The 19,543-nt window shown below is 39.0% G+C and overlaps 1 protein-coding gene across 1 annotated transcript in view; it reads left to right on the top strand.

Moving 5' to 3' along the window:
• The window catches only part of CCDC68 (coiled-coil domain containing 68), a 46,801-nt gene extending 27,577 nt beyond the window's left edge, over positions 1-19,224 (top strand). The window contains exons 9-12 of the mRNA XM_063077458.1: positions 6,350-6,455; positions 7,723-7,806; positions 16,408-16,484; positions 18,865-19,224. Coding sequence (XP_062933528.1) covers positions 6,350-6,455; positions 7,723-7,806; positions 16,408-16,484; positions 18,865-18,922 — 325 coding nt within the window. The 3' untranslated portion in view covers positions 18,923-19,224. The remainder of the gene's footprint in view (positions 1-6,349; positions 6,456-7,722; positions 7,807-16,407; positions 16,485-18,864) is intronic.
• The last annotated feature ends 319 nt before the right edge of the window (positions 19,225-19,543 follow it).

Here is a 19,543-nt window from a genome sequence, read left to right as displayed (position 1 = left end):
ACCGACGGGAGGGTTAATCCTCTGAAGAGTGAGTTACCTCCCTGTTTACACTTGGTGCTAAAGAGGATACTGGAGAGGTCTTTATTCCCCCCATGCTTCTGTCTTTGTTCATGGGTCCCTTCTACAGCTGGCATGAAACTGGCCAGCTGCAGGTGGAATTCTAAGATAGTGTTGTGGTGCTCCTTAACTCTGTAGAGCATGCAGAAAATTCTATGGAAAACCTCCCTAGTTCTTTGGAGTTACTTACAAATACTCATAATTTACAGGCAGTCACAGTCCTTAGTACGCTGGGGGTGGGGGTGGATTTATGGATATCACCACAATGCTGCACTGCTCACCTGCTGTTAGAAACATTCTCTGCACTGTCGTGTTAACTCCTGTCATAAGACATGTTTTTTATTTTCTTTTTTTAGAAAAATTCTAAGCCCATCAGTCATTGTATGTTCCAATGTAAAGTCAGAATCTATTTCAAGATCTTAGTTCGTCCATCTAGAACTATTTTTTAGTGGGATACCAGACACTATTATGAACCCTACAGTGGACAAATTCTTATCATAATTTATTCAATAATATATGCTCAAATGTCCCCTTTTTTTGGTCTTTTGAACCCCTCCCCCCATTTCCCTTTCCTTTCTTATTATCTATCTTTCTCTTCTCATCTCATAGGTTGTGCCTTCTGTCTGGCTCCTATTGATGCATTTTTGATCACATATGCCAAAGTCCAGAAATGGGACAACCCTAGGAATTGCACACACATATTTGAAAAATACTAGAATACCAATAAGTTATTAATTTTCCTATCTTCTTCACTATGAACAAGCATATAGTCCTGGAAGATGGACTTCTAAGATAGTTTTGTAGCACTGTGTATCTCTGTAGAGAATGAAGGAAATACTGCAGAAAGTATCCATAGATCTTGGAATTACTTACAAATATTCATAACTTAATTCTAAGTGAATCTTTGGCTTACTTTTTTTTTTTTTCTTAAATAGAGAGCTTTTCCAGACAGCTTGTACAATGTGTCTTCTATGAAGAGTCTAGGCAGTCTGAGTTGGATTTTTTTCTTTAAAAAATGATTTTTTGTTGTTGTCGTTGATAATAGGGTTCTCATCAGTCTTTGAGCCAACAGTGTAAAAAACCAAACTGATCTATTCTTTCGATTCTGTTATATATAAGCAGTTCTTATAAGGAATTCTCAAAAAGCTCTAAAGGAAGTTTTAGAGGTTTCTTGAGGGAAATGGATGTTTTGTGTTTCTTAAAAGGTGTTGAGCATCGAGGCTTATGCAATTTTCATAGGTTGCAGGTATCACAAATATTTATCTTACTTATTACTTTTTCTGAGCTCTGTACATAGGCATTCACTTTGCTAAGTGACAAGAAAATGACATCAGTATGAATTAGAGTCTTTTGGTTGAAGCAATAGTGACTTGGTTAAGCTACCACAAATAAAGGGGATTTCCATTAGGTTAAGATTGGATAGATATGGCCATAAAGAAGAGGTGGGAAGTTAAAAAGATTTGTTTTCTTAAAAATAAGGTTGACTCCATATTTCTATTACCATTACTACTAACTAAGACATGTATGGTGCTTTGCAGTTTACAGAGTAACTCCAGGTACCTCACTTTATTTTATTTTTGAATTGAGAAACCTTTATAATTCAATATTTATTTAGGGAATTGAGGCAGTAGTCAGAAATATTCCCATGAAGAAAATGCAGGTCTAGGTGGCTTCATTAAAGGATTATTTAAGGCATTGAGCTATATCATTTAGGAGTGCAGTTATTGTGGTAAAACTGTCTTGAAATTTTAGTAATAATTACCATATAACAAGGATGGTTGTTACCAGTGCACTATCTTAAGATCTCAACTCTCTTCATTTTATCGCTTCTTTTATTTAGTTAATCTACCTTGGGATTTTATCAATTGTGTAAGATTGCTCTACTTATTTCCTTTTCTCCATTGAATTTGTTGAAAACATATTCTTCCTGTATACAGTTTTGGAGACTGGGAAGTCCAAAGTCCAGAGAACACATCTGGCGAAGGCCTTGTTGGTCGTGGCTGATGAGTCTACAGCAATAAAGGGTATCACATGGCAAATGTGGCTTGAGCAAGAGAGAGAGAGCTTCTCACTTGCTCTCCTTTTAAAGCCATCAGAACCACACTCATGGCTACCACTAAACCATCAATGGATTAATCCATTCATGCTCTCCATTAGATTGTGAGAGCATGGTCCTCACAATCTAATCACCTCTTCAATTATCATTCAATTATCATAATAGGATTTCCCAGCTTCTTAACACTGTCTCAGTGGGGATTAAGTTTCTAACATTAATCTTTGGGAGGACACAATTGCACTGATGGTCCCCCAAAACTCATGTCCTTCTCACAGGTAAATACATCCACTCTATCCCCAGAGACTTAACTTGTTTCAGCTCAAAAGTCCAAAGTCTCAAGGTCCATCTGTGAAATCACAAGTTATCTACTTCCAAGATATAATGGTGGGACAAACATAACATATTTCCGTTCAAAAAGGGAGAAATAGTCTTAATTTAAAATTTTCCAGCAGCCACCCCAAGGAGGACATTATGATTAGTTTTGTGGTTCACAATGTCCACATGACTAGAACCAACTAGTTTTGTGGGAGAAGGTCAGTTTCTAATACATCTATAAGGCCAGAAAGAAAATTGTTCAGGGTATGCTCGTAAAGAGATTCCTGCATAATGTCTTCGACCAAATTCTCGTAATAAACACAGAGGCTGTACCTCAGAACATCCCCTAAAACTGATAGCATGATGCCGAAGAACAATTCAATCAAAGCCATTATAACAGCAAGGGGCAGAGGGCGATGTGGCAAGGAGCACCCTTTAACGGTATAAGTTAACCCACAGATAGATTCTAGAGTGTCCCGGGGAATGGAAGGAGACGTTCCTCCATGAACTCAGCTTCCTTCCACCACGCCTTTGGCAGACGTTGGGCAGTGCAGAGACTGAGGGGATGCTTCAATCTCTCTTACTCTGTGACCATCCCATGTTGCTAGTTAGAGGCAAAGCCATTTCTAGTCACAGTTCTGCAAGTTAAAGACGATTGACTTCCTTTCTCAAATGCTAAAAAATCAAACAGGGAGAGAGCCAGAAATGGTACACTTCAATCTCCCTCAGTGAAGAATTCAGAGAGGATCCTCAGTTCCCTCCCTAAAGAAGGTAGGGCTGAGATTCTCCTCTCTTTTTGTTGGGCATTTTTGGTCTGCTCCCATAGGCATTCCAGGCCACTGGCTTTTTCAACTCCGAGTCTGGGATATATGAGGCAAAAAGAAAACTCAGGGAATTCACCATTGGGTTGTTTCCTAGACCCCAGGATTCCGAGCCAGTCTTCCTTCTCTCCACCATATAGCCTTCTTACGTTTACATACAACGTGCAGGGTTTTTAGTTGCACTTAGTGGTAAGAATAAGGAAAAGGACATCTACATCTTCCCAGAAGCCAAAGTTTTTCTATCCTATTTTAATTTCAATGTTTACTTTATATTTCTATTCTATTGCACTGTAGAGGAAAACATTGATGAAAAACTCTCTTGAGACACTGGGAGCAGAGCATAATCCTAGATACAGACGTTTGTTAGAGGGCTTCACCTCTTTTTCTAGGCTTGGCTCTTCGTTAAGTTTTCTTCCTCCTCTGATGTTTTCCTGCCTCTTGACTAAGACTGAGTGCTTTAATGGAAAGATGAATAACAAAGCTTAAAGGAAGATCAAGGGGCAGCTTATGTAAGCATATTCTCACATTTAAAGAACTTAAACAGATGACTAGGTTTCATATTTATTGAACAATCCTAATAGAGATTTCCTGCAATGGTCTTTAGTCACTGTTCTAGTGTATTAATGGAGATAAGATAAGCCCCAAAGCCCTGTGTTTTAAAGAGTATTTCCAGAAATACTTTCTTCCATCTGGAGACCTATTTCAAATTTTTATTTATTTACAGTGAGCCTTATGGAAATGCCTTGAAGGAACACATTTTCTGAGCTTGGTATTTTTGGTAGCATAAAATCAACCCCTTCTCTCCACCCCTCTTCTAAAGCCATCTTCTTTCCCTCCACTTCCAGCATTCTGGGTCATGGGACACAATGAGAATCATTTTGAATATTCACCTTCAACAGTGCACAGTATTTTTATATTTTATGCATATTCAAAACCAGCTTGCCTCTGCTTAGGTGTCCTGAGTTCTTTCTTATTATTTCCCAGGAAAGTCGAGTCTGACCATTAAGTAGGTCACTGCTGCTCTTTCCTCCTTTTCCTTTTGTTTCTTTTCCTTCCTCAGTGGAGCAATTTTGAATTGTAGCACCAGCTGTGGGCCAGATTTCTATTGGCCTTTTGTGCTGTTTTGATCCTCATATCTTCAACTCATCTTTTGCTAGAGCTGGAGGTTTTTTCCTTCTGAGGCTCCCCACTTTCCCCATCTTCTGGATGTTCTCAGCAACTCTACTATCCAAGGGTTCTGAGCATCCCAGATTTCTCAACCCCTCCCCTCACACTCTCCAAATCCCCTGCACCCCGAGTTCTGAGGACCCCTGCCCCTGAAGATTGTCTGTGGGTTGTGATCCCCTGTAGCTCTCAGTTTGGAATGTTTGCAAACCTCCAAAGTCCACTGTCTCCATGGAGGGCTCTGAGTTCTCCTGCCCTCCCCCCCCCATGCTTTTTTCCCTTTTGTATGAATATCTAGTTGTTTCAGCAGCATTTGTTGAAAAGATCATCCTTTCTGCAATGTTCTGCAGAACCATCTTATTATAACTCAAGACTATTAGTCTATCTCTGTGATGCATAAGTGTACATAAAATAAAAGTAGCACAGCTGTACCATAATTTGTTTTTTCAGTCTTCTATTGATGAGTATTTAGGTTATTTCCATTTTTTAATGCTGTGAATAATAATGAACCTCACTTTACATATATTTTGTTACATATATGTTATATGGATATACAGTAGTTTTATAAAATAAATCATTAATTCCATAGGATAAATAAACAATGGCCATCATTACTGTGTAAGGATATCCATTGTTTTATGGAAATTAATTTTTCTACAGTATACCGAACTTCTTTGAAGCTCTCTCAAAACAAAAACAAAAACAAAAACAGGGAGAAAATTAAAAGAATGTCCTCAATGTTGCAAGTTGCCTGCAAATTACTTGGCTTTGAAAGACTATGTTATATACTGAAAGTTACTGAGACTCTCTTAATTGCTGCACTACTCAAAGCATGGTCCATGGACCAGTGACTCCATGGCAACACCTGGAACATGCTGTAAATACAGGATCTAAAGCCCTTCACCAATCTACTGATCACAGTCTGAGTTTAACAAGATCCTCTGATGCATATTAAATTTGAGAAGTAAAGTTTTAGTACATGATGTCAAAGAAAATGGAAATTAATAACTTTTTTTCTTAATGAGAAAATGTTCTATAGTATCACATAAATTTTCAGTCTTTGTAATATGTGTAGAGGTTATAAAATACAGAATTGTGATTGCATTGGATGAGGGCAAAGGTTGAGTGACATCTACAAGATTATAACACCCCCAAGCTTGCTGGTTTTACCATAATGCATGTTGCTCCATAACTCCAATAATATTGGCAAGAAGAGAAACAGCCAAAAGCTGTACAATCAATTCCAGTTATCCAAATGGAGCTTTGAAAAAGTATGAATAATCTAAATTCAAACATGACCCATCTTTTTTCACAATAGTTTATGAGGACTCAAAGATGTTAGCTGGAATTTAATTTCTGTCTTCTCCACCCCCTCTACCTATAGGCAGTTGAACTACCAAAAGTAGGATGCAAAAAAAAAAAAAAAAAAAAAAATTTCTCAGGCAATCTACAACATATATTAAACGTGGATCATTGGAAATTGATTTCTGATGTGCAGTATATGTAAAACCTCCATTCCTGCTCCCAGAACATGTTATCATTAAAAATATGCAATTATCTCATGTAATTATCTGTGAATTTTCATGGGGTTCCTGTCATGCGTGCTCACAGGCAAGAGAGTTTAGACATGTAAGTGCTCCACCCCACTCAATACAACTTGACTCAACTTCCTGCTGGAGGGAGTCACAGATGGCCAGAAAAGAGGTTTTAACATGAATCGATATTCTCATTCAAGTCCATATCTGAGCAAATCAGAGGCTGCTTCATAGCTATTTATCTTCAGTGTGTCCTGTTTAGAATATGAGGCCTGAGCATCTCACCCATCTGATACCAGTGGCATGGAGTGAAGAGGAGGGGCTGGCCGCACAGGCACTAAGAAAGAGCTGTAGAATGTGCTAGCAAATCTTTCTCTCTCTCTTTTCCTTTGCATTCCCAGTTGCCAGGATCTTCAAATGGAGATTTCCATTCTCCAGGAGCAGATCTCTCATCTGCAGTGTGTGATTCACTCTCAGCATCAGAACCTGCGCAGTGTCATCCAGGAGGTCAGATTAATCAGGGGTATTTCTCTGGTAGATGGTATGTTTACAGTGGGAAGACCGAGTACAAGTGGTGTGTCTGGACTTTACTGGCAAAGGGATTTTTCTCCCCATGACGTGTCCCTTTTGTTTCTCATGCAACAAAGCTCTGTTTTCAATGCCCTGTCTCATCTGTAATGCCAACACCTGTGATATTTTCAATAACGATAGTTTGGGAAATTGTCTTTAACTGTTTTTTAGATGTTTCAGTGATTTTTTTTTTAAGTGTTTGGAGCCAAATAATATATAATGTTCTTTAGAAAATTTTTATAGATTAGGAGATTCAGCCCTTTCTTGAGAAAGAAACAATCTGCTTTTATAACCTCATAAACAGTAAGTTTATTTAGGAGGTGTTTTAGTTCAGAGGTGTAGCCTGGCTCTTCTTCTCTGGGAACATCCTGGCAGGTAAATGGGAAGAGTTATTGTGGTAGCATCCAGATAGATGGTTGATTGTATGAGTGATTAAGATCTACTTCAAGATATGTATTTAAAATCAGACCTCCATTCATTTTTTTTTACTACCTAATATTTGTTCCCAAAAGGAGTTCTCCCGAATAACTCCAGTGCCTTCCTGACATAAATGTAATGTTTGTGCTTGGTTGGTGATAACCTCACCAAAGGGACAGAGTAGAGGGCTTTGAGAGCTGGAAGGGACCTCAGGGGCATCCCACACTGTCATTTTCCCGATGGGAATACTGAGGCCTAATCATAGAATTGGTGGTAGCAGAGCGGGCCTTAGAATTCATGTGTCCCCCTGCCTTCCCGCACCGTTCTGCATCTTGTCACCTCACCTCCCAATTCCATGTTGCTTCTTGGCAGAGCAGGCTCAGATCACTATGCTGCTGGCTGACAGATCTCCGCCTCAGGGAGCCTCTCCACGCAGGTGGTGGCCTTCTCATGTCCACCAGCAACTGCACGTGCAGGATGAGAATGTTAAATTGTTGAGACACAGAGGGATGACCGATATATTGCTTTCCGGGATGCACTCCTGCTGAGCCTAGTGCAAACAGGTTGTCCAAAGATGAATGGGTAACAGGACAATCTGAGAGCTTTCAGCCCCAGGTGCCAACTGGGCTGTGATTTTCTGTAGCCTGCTGAGCCTGCTAATGCTTTGGGATCTCATTTTTCACTTGGTGAACATCATTTGACCTCAGAAACCTGTACAATTTCTTACTGAAGTAACTATTCCCTGTGGTCTGAAAAGATTTTTCCAATTGTGTTTCCTAATTCTTAGATGGAAGGATTAAAAAATAGTTTAAAAGAACAAGATAAAAGAATTGAAAATCTCAAAGAAAAGGTTAACATACTTGAAACTCAGGTAAGGAGGGAATCTATTTTACATTTTTCTGTGTGTGTGTGTGTATGTGTGTGTGTGTGTGAGAGCACACTTGTGTGTGATTGTGTGCCTGTGTGACACTATGTCTGAGTATGTCTGTGTGTGAATGGGCATGCGAGTGTGTCTGTGTGTCTAATTGTATATGCATGTGTCTGTGTGTGTACACAAGTGTCTTTGTGAGTGTGTGTGTATGTGCTTCTTCTATGCATAAGAAATTATAGCTTTGGGGGGAACTGCTTACAATAATTGCTAAAATTATTATTAAGTATTTTAAAGATTTTATCACATTATTAAATTATTAATATTATTGACATTAAATATTAAATGAATATTATTAAATACTTGTTAAAAGTTCATCTAAATCTTCTAGAATACTTGCTATATTGGGGAGGCAGATGATAGCGTCTCTTGATATGGACTCGAATTAGAAGCTTGGTCAAGACCACTCTTGTGTAAATTTCACTCTGTCCAGATGGGCAGCCTTCCAGTCTCCGCCTTTGTTTACAGGCATTATCTTTCCCGGTCTGAGTGGTCCTCTTTCCTCCTCTTTCTTCATCCACATCTGTCCTGGCTTCCAAGCTTTGCCTCAGGGCTCTTCCACTTCCAGAAGTCTTCTGTAATTGTCTTGCTTTTCCATGTTTTAAAACTTAGCATAGTTCTTTCTTATATACCGCGATAAGAAGACATGCCTTTCTTCCTGCCCCTCATTTCACCCTGTTGTGGGACCCCCTTTCTGGCATTCAGCTGCCCAGCTGGGCCCCTGCCTGGCAGGAGCCACAGTACAGCCCATGAGGACCCCATGGGTGCCTCCGCCTCATGCCGCTTCTCGCTCAGTGTCACCTCTCTGTCACTGTCAAATGGCACATCTCCAACTGTCTGGACCTGGTCACCTTTTCTACTTTATCCCTCAGGACTTTGATTTCTGTTTGCTGTCCTCCTACCAATGTCGTCCTGTCCTGCGGAATGCCAAGATGGAAACCTTCCTGATTTTTTGGAACTTTTCTCCTCCCCAGAATAGACCGGGGGGAGCCGCAGATCATCCCCTGAACACACAGCCACACTGTCCCTTTCACACCATGTTCTTTCTGCTTCCCTTAACTAGAGGATAAAAAATCATAATAACATGAAGAGGTTGTGAATATTTTCACACCTTAAATTTTGTAGCTGATTTTTGATTTCTACCTTCAGAGAAAAAGCGAACCACTGTTTTGTTTTTATTCTGGAAGATAAAGCTTAGCAAACCTCATGCTTTCCTTAGACTGTCACTCTCTTCAGGTTGTGTGGGACTGTTTGATTAAGACATTGCTTATAGCTCTGGACAGCTGGAAATGCAGCGATTATGGAATAATTGGCTTAAAACTAGTGTTCACACAATTTGCCCAGTAATGTCTGGTTAATTTATATTAGAGACCTCCAGATTATGTGATTTGTGTCAAATTGGAGACTCCTCTTCCTCCAAAAAATGTTCTCTAAAGGCATTTCTTCACAGTGTTTCTTACTTAGTGCCTTTTAGCAAATCTGCCTATTTTGGCTCTAATACCTTACTGCTTTAATTATTGTGCATCTGCAATACCTTTTAATTGGACAGGGTATTTTAGAGTTGGCATCTTTCTCTGATCTTTTACTTTGTTATGGTTCTGGTCTCTGGTCTTACCTAATTATGTGCCAACTTTCATCACAGAGTCGTTATCAATGGTGTTACTTCTTCTAATTCAATGTTATGTTCTTTAGTTGTGTCTATTTATATTGTCCCCAAAGCAGATTTTTTTGCCCTAAATAAACTGGCAACTTAACCCAGATACTGTATATTTTCCAATCGGCCTTTTGGTCCAGTAGTTAGACCAGGAAAATGTATTTGTTTCCATTGCATTCTGTTTCTATAATACAAAATTCAGGAAATAACTAGCCACTCAGTGAAATGTGACACAGCAACAGATTTGTGCATCTGTCATGGAAATGTCTTGGTTTGCTGCAGACTCTCTACCATGACGTGACAGCACCTCTCAGTGTTGTCTTAGATGCCCTGTGTGCAGCTCAGCCCAAACCAGCATTTTCTAATGTTTTCTTTGTATAAAAAAATCTTCAAATAATAGCAGTGTCTGGTGAGTTTCTTTATGTGCTCAAAATTTATTTTTCAGTAGATAAATTTTTTTCTTTATCTTTGCATATGATAAAGGGATGAATGTTGCTGATTATTCCTTTTTGTATATATTGTGACAATTATGCTTATATTTTTAAAAAGTTTGAAAGACTCAACAGGTTTTTTTTTTTTGACCGGTAAGGGGATCACAACCCTTGGCACGGTGTGGTCTGCACCACGCTCAGCCAGTGAGCGCTCTGGCCATCCCCATATAGGATCTGAACCTGCGGCCTTGGCGCTACCAGCGCCGTACTCTCCTGAGTGAGCAACAGTGCCGGTCCAACAGGTTTTTTGTTTAAAGGATAGAGTTATATGAGTCCATTTTATCCCCCGTGGAGAGCAGCAGTGAATGTTGTCATGGCCATTTGAGCTTTTTTTTCTTTTGCACTGGCCGGTAGGGGGATCAGAACCCTTGACCTTGGTGTTACAAGGTGGTGCCTTAACCAACTGAGCTAACCAGCCAGCATTCTCTCTTCCCCCATTTGAGCTTTAAAAACTCCAAGCCACATTAATTAATTTATCCAGCATATATTTTTGTTATTTATGAAATGCCAGAAAATGTTCTAAGTGCTAGGTATATAGTCAACCAGACAGATTATTCTTGACCTTATCTTACTTACACTTTAATTGAGAATACAGATGATAAGCAAATAAACAAGTAAATATGCAACTTAACTAGGGACTGCTAAGCACTCTGAGGAAGAATGGAACAGTGTGAAGAGTTACAGAGTAATAGGGGTCCGAGGGGGTCCATCTCTGAGCAGGTGATATTTGACCAGGTGTCTCAATATAGTGGTTCAATTTCTAGTCTATCCCTAGTGAATGCTTTATTATAAAGCTGTTAAACTAGGATGATATATTCCGGGGTGTACAATCTTGCATTGCAAATTTAATACCACTACCTATTTTGGAACTCATTAAATAACAAAATAGACTAATTCAGATAATGAAAAGTGGTCACCAGAGCTCGAACAACCCTTTTACACACGTCAGCTTTCTAAACCATACAGACAGCATTGTCTTCATATCCTCACTAGAAACCTTTTGTCTCTTTGTAGGCATGCTACTACACACTTCATTTTGCTTAATCCTCGAAGCTACTCTGGGAGAAAGTTATTATTTACTACATTTTGCAAGTGATAAAGCTGAGATTGGGAAAAGTTAAGGAACTTGTTCAAAATCATTCAGCTAGCAGAACCTGCATGTTAGTCTGTATGACTTTGAAGCATATGCTTCACTGCCCCCCCACCCCCGCAACAATATCTCCTTTTCTGGGTCATCAAATAAGTGTGTGTGTATTCGTGTAGGTACACATATGTGAATATGTGTGTGTGAAATACATATCTGTGTGTGTATACAATAAATATTTAGAAATGAATAGTTGTAACATTAAATTTGCATGATTTTTATATTTATTTTAGCCATTGCTACATTTACTATATTTAATATTTTCTATTTCCTCTCCCCATGGGGGATCAAATTGACTCATATAACTGCATCTTTAAAAAAATTTTTTTTAAGTCTTTCAGACGTCATTTTTTTTTTTTTTTTTTTTTTTTGTCTTTTTGTGACCAGTAAGGGGATCGCAACCCTTGGTGTGGTGTCGCCCGCACCGCGCTCAGCCAGTGAGCGCACCAGCCATTCCTATATAGGATCCGAACCTGCGGCGGGAGCGCTACTGCGCTCCCAAGCGCTGCACTCTCCCGAGTGCGCCACAGGGCTGGCCCTTTCAGACGTCTTTTATTTTATTTTTTAAAAACATTTTTAAAAAAATTTTATTTTGTCGATATACATTGTGGCTGATTATTATTGCCCATCACCAAAACCTCCCTCCCTCCTCCCCCCTCCCCCCACCGATGTCCCCTCTGTTTGCTTTTCGTATCAACTTCAAGTAATTGTGGTTGTTATATCTTCTTCCCCTCCCTCCCCCCCCCGTTTGTGTGTGTGTGTGTGTGTGTGTGTGTGTGAATTTATATATTAATTTTTAGCTCCCATCAATAAGTGAGAACATGTGGTATTTCTCTTTCTGTGCCTGACTCGTTTCACTTAAAATAATTCTCTCAAGGTCCATCCATGTTGTTGCAAATGGCAGTATTTCATTCGTTTTTATAGCTGAGTAGTATTCCATTGTGTAGATGTACCACATTTTCCGTATCCACTCATCTGATGATGGACATTTGGGCTGGTTCCAACTCTTGGCTATTGTAAAGAGTGCTGCAATGAACATTGGGGAACAGGTATACCTTTGACTTGATGATTTCCATTCCTAAAATTTAATTTAATTCTCACAGTGTGTTGATACAAGATTTAGTATGCAAAAATTAGGTCCTTTTGGAAAATTGGGTTAGTAAACTGTCCTTGGGTAGAGTCATAATAATGGCAGATATATTCTGGCTAGTTATTTGTAGTTTTGTAAACTAATGATGTAATAAAGCTCATGCACATGGCTGTCCTAGTTAAAGGAGAAACTAGAAAAACCTATGAATCAAGAATACATACCTAAATCTGGTAGGTGAAACAAATTAGTATGGAAGCTGAAATAAAGCAAAGACAGCCTAACATAATAACTCTTGCACTTTGGTATTGTTTGGTACTCAGAAACTTGAGAAACCAGGAGTTTATTTTGGAAAAAATCCAAATAGCTTCTATACAATTGTCCATTCATAGGATACTGTTATTCTGATGGTGGTTGTCATCACAATATTTTGTTTCAAATTGCTTTATAGCTTGTAAAGTACTGTATAGAGGGGAATTTTTTCTTAACCTCATACTTGGCCTGTGATATGTGCTAGCACTTGTTTGGAGGGTATATTAGATTTATCTCCATTATATGAGGAACATGTTTATTATCAATTTATAAGTACATTTCCTGGGTAAGACTTGAGTATTTAACTCTTGAAATATCACAGTGAAATGATTCATGTGTCTGAAGATGTTGGCTCCATCTTTTAGCTATTATCCCATGTAGATGCTGGGGCTAAGAAAAGACAAAATCCACATCTTGACTCAGCTTTCCTGCCTCCAGTGTTTCTTTACCTTAGCTTCACATTACAATCACGTTGGAGTATTGAAAAGTGAGCACAGACTGCAACCAAATGAAACAGAATCTCTGGGGGTGGGACTCAGACATTTCAAAAAAGGCACTGTAGCTTTTAACACTCTCTTGGAAATTCCATTACACAAGCAAGACTGAAAACCACTATCTTGTCCAGTGTTTCTTAAACTTGATCAGGCCTCAGAATCTTCTGGTGAGCTTCTTAATATACTGCCAGGCTGCCCTTAGATTCTGTTTCAGTAGGTCTGGTTGGGAATTGAAGATTTGTAGTTCTAACAAGATCTCAGGTGATGTTGATATTGCTGATCCCAGCATCATACTTTAAGAACTGTTGCCAGGGAGGTTTTGGTGATGGGGAGCATTAATCAGCTACAATGTATATCGACAAAATAAAATTAAAAAAAAAAAAAAAAAAAAAAAGAACTGTTGCCATAGTGTTTTTTTTCCCTTCTTTTCCACCTAGTCCATTTTACCTTGTCTTCAAGGTCCAGGTTAAATCTCCATGTGTATGAAAATGTCTTCAATTATTCTAGTCACACTGATGTCTGTTTATGCCTTTTTTGTGGTAGTTAAATACCTACTGCCTTATGGCATCTCTTGAATTGCTTTTATTTTATTTATTTATTAATATTCAATGTTTGTTTTATCATCTCGACTGTAATGTGTATCCTGTATACTGAAAGAGAAGATGTTTTGCTTTCTTGTGCTTCTCTTTCCCTCTAGTCCTGACTGGTGCCATAGACACAGCAGGGACTGAATAATTGGGTGTGTGTGCCTGAGGCTGGATGGTTGAGGTAGATTGATTGTTGTTAATTTCCTGACAGTTTGCTTTATTTGGTATTTATCATACCTGCAGTCCATGCATAAATCCCTGAATCTCTGTATCTGTTGAGCCTCACCATTTTCCTTTTTTGTAATATAAGAAGGCTAGGCTAATTCCTCTAGTCACATAGGAAAATAACATCTTGCAGGAAAAAGAGCATGGCCTTGGAATCAAACAGCCTGCATAAAGCCTGTGCATCTGTATGCCAATGCAGCAGATACTAGAGGCAAGTTACCTGGTCAATTTGAGTTTTGACAGCCTTATTTCTTTAAAAAGATTCATGCATATAACACGAGGGTTATACATATTAACTTTATATAATATGTAATGTATTATCTAATATGCATGTGTAATATTATAATGCATACTTTGCATATTATGCAGAGCTGAGTTCATATCAAAGGAAAGAATGTAGGTAAAGCACCTGGCAGAAGTCTTGACATTTACTAGGCACTTGTGCTTATTAACTCTCTTGCTTCCATCAAAATTCTAGTGTCTGTTTCCCAAAACTGTGCATTTTGGTGCTGGCTTACCCCAAATGTCAGGTGGAGTCTTAGAAAATACCTTTTAAACTCTAATTATATGACTAAGTCTTTAGTTTCCTAAAAGAGGGTGCAGCTGGTGCACTGCTATTCTTTTAAAGTCACAGCTTCACCTGTCATCATTCCACCCAGCTATCATTTGGTCCCACTTTTATATGGGTATTTCCTTCAAAGACCTGTGGCCTGGGTTTACAGACCTCTGGCCTGCCAGTGCAACCAACTGGCAACTCAGCCTTGATAATGATCGCTCCCCGTTTGAAATCTCACTTTGCACACTTGTGAAATGAAACTGTTCAGCTTGGCTGTGGTGTAGAGAAAGTGCTGGTTCTGGACTGGGAGGACACTGAGCTCTGTCATGAACAGGATGTTGGGCACTTGGGCCTCAATTTTTAGTTATAAAAATGGTACTTAGAATAGAAAATCATAACCAACTGCTTTAAGTCTTAAAATCTGTGCCAGGCACTGAGCTGAGTACTTTGTATTTTTATCTCATTTCAAACCTGTGAAGAAGGGGTATAAAGTTACGCTACTTGTCTGGCTAGGGCAATTGTTGGAATCCTACTGACATGGCCAATTGCACTGCTAGGGCTAGGGCCCACAAATCCTTCAAAATAATAGCTGAGTACTAAAAGCAAAAGTTGTATTTGAGTTCATAAATCAAGTTTCTGTATTGTTGGGTTAGGGCTCAAAGACCCTTCAAACCCATTGTACAGACTGGGTCACAGACCCTTCATATGCCTGGCTACAAGCCAGGCTGGGTCATCAGACCCCTCATGTGGCCAGCTGGGTCACCAGACCCCTCACCAGACCCCTCAGATACAGGTTCACAAGCTAGGTAATTGGGAAAGATCCCAAGAGCTGTTGGCAGATGACACGAGCTCGGTCCTCAGCTTCCTCAGCAGCAGCAGCAGCTTGCAGCAGCTTATAGCAGCCTCCAGCAGCAGTGGGGGTGGCCTCCTGGAGGGTCCTGGGGGCCCTGGCAGCAACAGCCCCCAGCAGCAGTAGTGGCCTCTGTGTGGCCCTCCTCCCCCCTGCCCGACCCCCCAGGAGCAGGGTACCCTGTATATCAGAGCCACTAGTCCTTTATACTTAAGTCCAATAACCCCGGTACACTTGGGCACAAGACAAACAACTCAGGAACACCTGGGTGCCCACGGACATCCACAATCAATAGTCAAGGAACACCTGGGCACACATGCATATTTACATCAAATGCTTGGCAAGATTCTGAACATCTGAGGGAGTCCTGACCACTTTCCTATATTTCCCTACAAGGGGCTATTATTATATTTCTTATACAGATAGGCACAGAGAGGTTAAGTAACCTAAACGAGGTCACACAGCTAGTAAGTTACTGTGTTAGGATTTGTGCCTGAGGACTTACACTTCACCCTTGCTTTTATCAGCGATTGCATTATCTCCCAGAATTATGAAAGTATTTCCAGGTTTAAAATATCATGACCATATGGTATTTGTTTCTTCCAACAACTTACACAAGATAGGCAGGACATGTATCATTTACCACTAGTATAGAGATGATGAAACTGAGGCTTCAGTAAGAAAATTGAGGCTAAAGATACCATGAATTGTATGGCAAAGAACAGATGGTGCCTATTTTCATCAGGTTTATAATCAAGAGATTGCATGAGAAAGACAAATATGTAATCAATATTGTAGGTATCTTTAAAAAGGTTCTTTAGTACAGATTCCATAACATTCTTCTCATCTGTCTATATAAAAGAAATTGTAAAATCAAACAAAGATAGTTCAGCTGTTGAATTTCAGAGGATAAATCAAAATACTATACTTTAATCCCTTGATAAATTATGCATTTACAGGGTATGCTTGTATCGTCAGAGATAATATTTAGTGACTTTCAACTGGCTATTTTCTACAGAATAACAGCAACAGCAAACTTACTGCTGAGGACTGGGGTGGGTGGTTGTTTAAATAGAAGCCTCGAGAATGTAGCTAATAGATGTGCTAGCTATTTCATCTCTGCACCTTTTTTCCCCAATTTTAGAATAAAGAACTAAAAACCAAGGTGTCGCTTTTGTCTGAAACTCCTAAGACAAAGGTATCTAAAGCTGTCTCTACAAGGTAAGATCTCTCTTCCCCCAGCCCCACCTTCACAACCTGTGTTGAACATGTTTGACATTCGACCCACCTGAGACAGATTCCGATCTGTTAATAGTTATGTAATCATTCATTTATATGTCTCCTGATTCCTATTCAGAACTGTGTTAATCTTATTCACCATTGGACCCTGGAAGCCTAACATGTAAACTCTTACTAAGTGAATGAATCAATAAATTTAGATATCTTTTTTCCCCTTTTTTGCCCTAAATCAAGCCCAATCTCGACTTTAACACTTTCTCCAAATGTTACAGATATCTCCTCTCTTGCCTTTCCTCTGTTTCCCGTATTTTTTATGCCACTGATGGACATTTTAATCATGAATTGTTAGTATTTATTGAAATTTCCATGTCTTCATCTCTCAGATCTGAGAGATTGTAAATATCACTAGGGCAGTAATCATTCCTTGTATTTCTTTTTATTTCCTGCATTGCTAAGTATTTTCAACAACTACCCGAGAATGAATGATTTCAAGCAATGGTAATGACCCACTAAAGCAATCAAAATGGTGGTCATTTTTTAATGTTTAAAAAATGGTCTTTTTTTTGGCAGAATTTGAATCAGATTCTGGACTCAAATTTCATTTTCATAAACTCAATGAAATTATTACTTTAAAGAAAACAGTCTGTAATTACGTGTGTCATTTAAAAAGTGATTAAAAACTTTCTGTTCTAGCAACTTTTGAATTTCCCAGGCTAGTCCCTTTAGGGCAGAATCCCATTTTCTGAAACTGTCTTCGGCATAGTGCCTGAGGTGGAAAATCAGACCCACTCTGATTATCATCAGTCTGTGAATCAGCCAGATTCATCTCTCTCTTTAAAACTTCCTGCAACAGTGTTTCACTTTGCTAATGATGTATGTAATTAGAGACTGGAGATGAAACCATTATGAATCAAGTCCTCTAAAATCATTGGGCCTCCAGATGGTAAGTTATCAACTTTTTGGCCACTAGCCCTGCAACTTCCTAAAAAAAAATGAAATTAAGCTCAAGAGGTATCCAAGGAGGAGGTGAAATGCCCACATTTCAGAAGCAGGTAGAGAAGAGAAGTAGAGTCATGTCAGTAGGGGGAGAGGTGGAGGGTTTGGAATAGGAGGGCAAGCACAACTGTCCAAGGGAAGAAAAGATGGTCAATGTTTTGCCTCCTTCCATCCAGACACTGTTCCGCTTGGGGTGGTGAAGCACTCAGCTGCTTGACCTGGAGGAAAGGAGGCCAGAATGGTGCAGAGGAGGGAACAACTTTTTGTCTCCATATTGTAACTACTCTGGTGTCAGAGGCTGAGAATCTGGCTGCTACAGAGGGGAAATGTTGGACAGAATAACTTTTTTTTGGCCAATTCTTTAGTTGCAGTTATTAATTAGTATTTAACTAAATTAATAGTTACAAATCTACTGTTTTAAGGACTTTTCTTCTCTCTATGACTTGGGAAAGGTCAAATGGGGGAAATTTCCTAATGGAAATGATAAAACTGGAATGAATATCCCCTTTGTTTTGTGATTTTTGATAGAAATTCCAGTGTTAATGCTATAAGGGCAGGTCTCACGTTGCAAAATGAAATATGGCCCATATTTAAGAATGTAAGTGGCGGTATGGTTTGGCAACTCTGGGTTCACCAATATACAATGGAGTTATAACTTTAGGGAGAGATTGGAGTATAAAAGTAGCTGTTAAGGCAAAAAAAAAAAAAAAAAAAAGATCATGCACACTTAAAATTTAATCTTGGCAAATCTCTTAAATCACCCACAAAATATAGTTCTATGCTAATCTCTCAGTAAGTACAAACAAGGTTTTTATTTTTTTTTCCTTGAGCATTAGAACATATAGCTGTTTCTTGAGTTGAACACCAGAAGTGGTTTGCTTGAGATCAGGGGTCATGTTGTTAAACGACAGCAGCAAACCCCACATATATACACATATATGTACGTATGTGTATGTATACGTACATGCATGCTCTTTAATACTAGAATCACACAGTGAGGGAGGTAGTTTAGGCTATGAGAAAACTGCAGAACTAAAACATCCTGAGGGAACATGCGATTTGTGTTTGCTCATCTCCTGCTCACTCTGGTGCATGTCTTCACAGAGTGGCATGGTGGATACAGGCTCTGACTCTGGCAATTACACCTCTTTGAATTTCCATATGTTAAATGCTTTCACAATGTGATTCTATTGCATCTCATGGGGAATTGGTCAAAATAGATTAGTTAACAACCATCTCTTAAATCAAAGGGGTAAGTTCAGACTTGGTAGTGTGGTGGTAGTGGAGGTGGTAATTGTGGTGGTACAGCCATGACAACAAGAATTCAGCGTGCTTCATTTTGATAATTGTGTTGTCCTTTTTACAGTGAATTGAAGACCGAGGGTGCTTCCCCCTATATGATGTTGATTAGGCTACGGAAATGAACTGGTTGGATGAAGATCTGATTGACAAAGACTATATGGGTCTTATTTATTTGATGAAACACAGTCTAAACTTCCATGTTAAAATGGCACCATGCCAGTGTTTAAGTGGAGTTTGTTATACATTAATAGCTTTGCAGGAATATGACATTTCAGAAAACCAAACAAATAAATATTTAAGGGAAGGAATTCTTTCTTCAAAACTTACCAGATGGAAGAAACCAGGTCTTTTCCCATGATGGAAGATGAATTCTGTTTCAAATTTTTTAAAAAAAATCTAAATCTCATTTTCAGATTTTTGCTAACGGAACTATTTTAAGGTTGCCAACTTTGACTTTCTGATAGCTGTTTTTAAGTGTATAAGTAGAAGAAGATGTTTATATGTATGAATAAATGATATATTCCAAAGTTGACCTTTGGATAGTAAGAATGATCTTACAAGGACGTAAAATCATCTCCTGACCCATTGTTAGTAAGAGAGTTAATCTCCACCAAATGACGGGCAGAAGAGGTAGAATCTTTTTAGCTAATTCCCCTACCCACACCACTCTCCAATGGTGAAAATCATGGCTGCCTCACCACACCTTATAAAGCCACTGTTTTGGGATTAAAAATTGGTTGGTA

The sequence above is a fragment of the Cynocephalus volans genome, chromosome 13 (assembly GCF_027409185.1).
Source record: "Cynocephalus volans isolate mCynVol1 chromosome 13, mCynVol1.pri, whole genome shotgun sequence".
Taxonomy (NCBI): Eukaryota; Metazoa; Chordata; class Mammalia; order Dermoptera; family Cynocephalidae; genus Cynocephalus; species Cynocephalus volans.
Note: the sequence above shows the minus strand (reverse complement) of the source record. Positions and strands in the feature narration are given on the sequence as shown.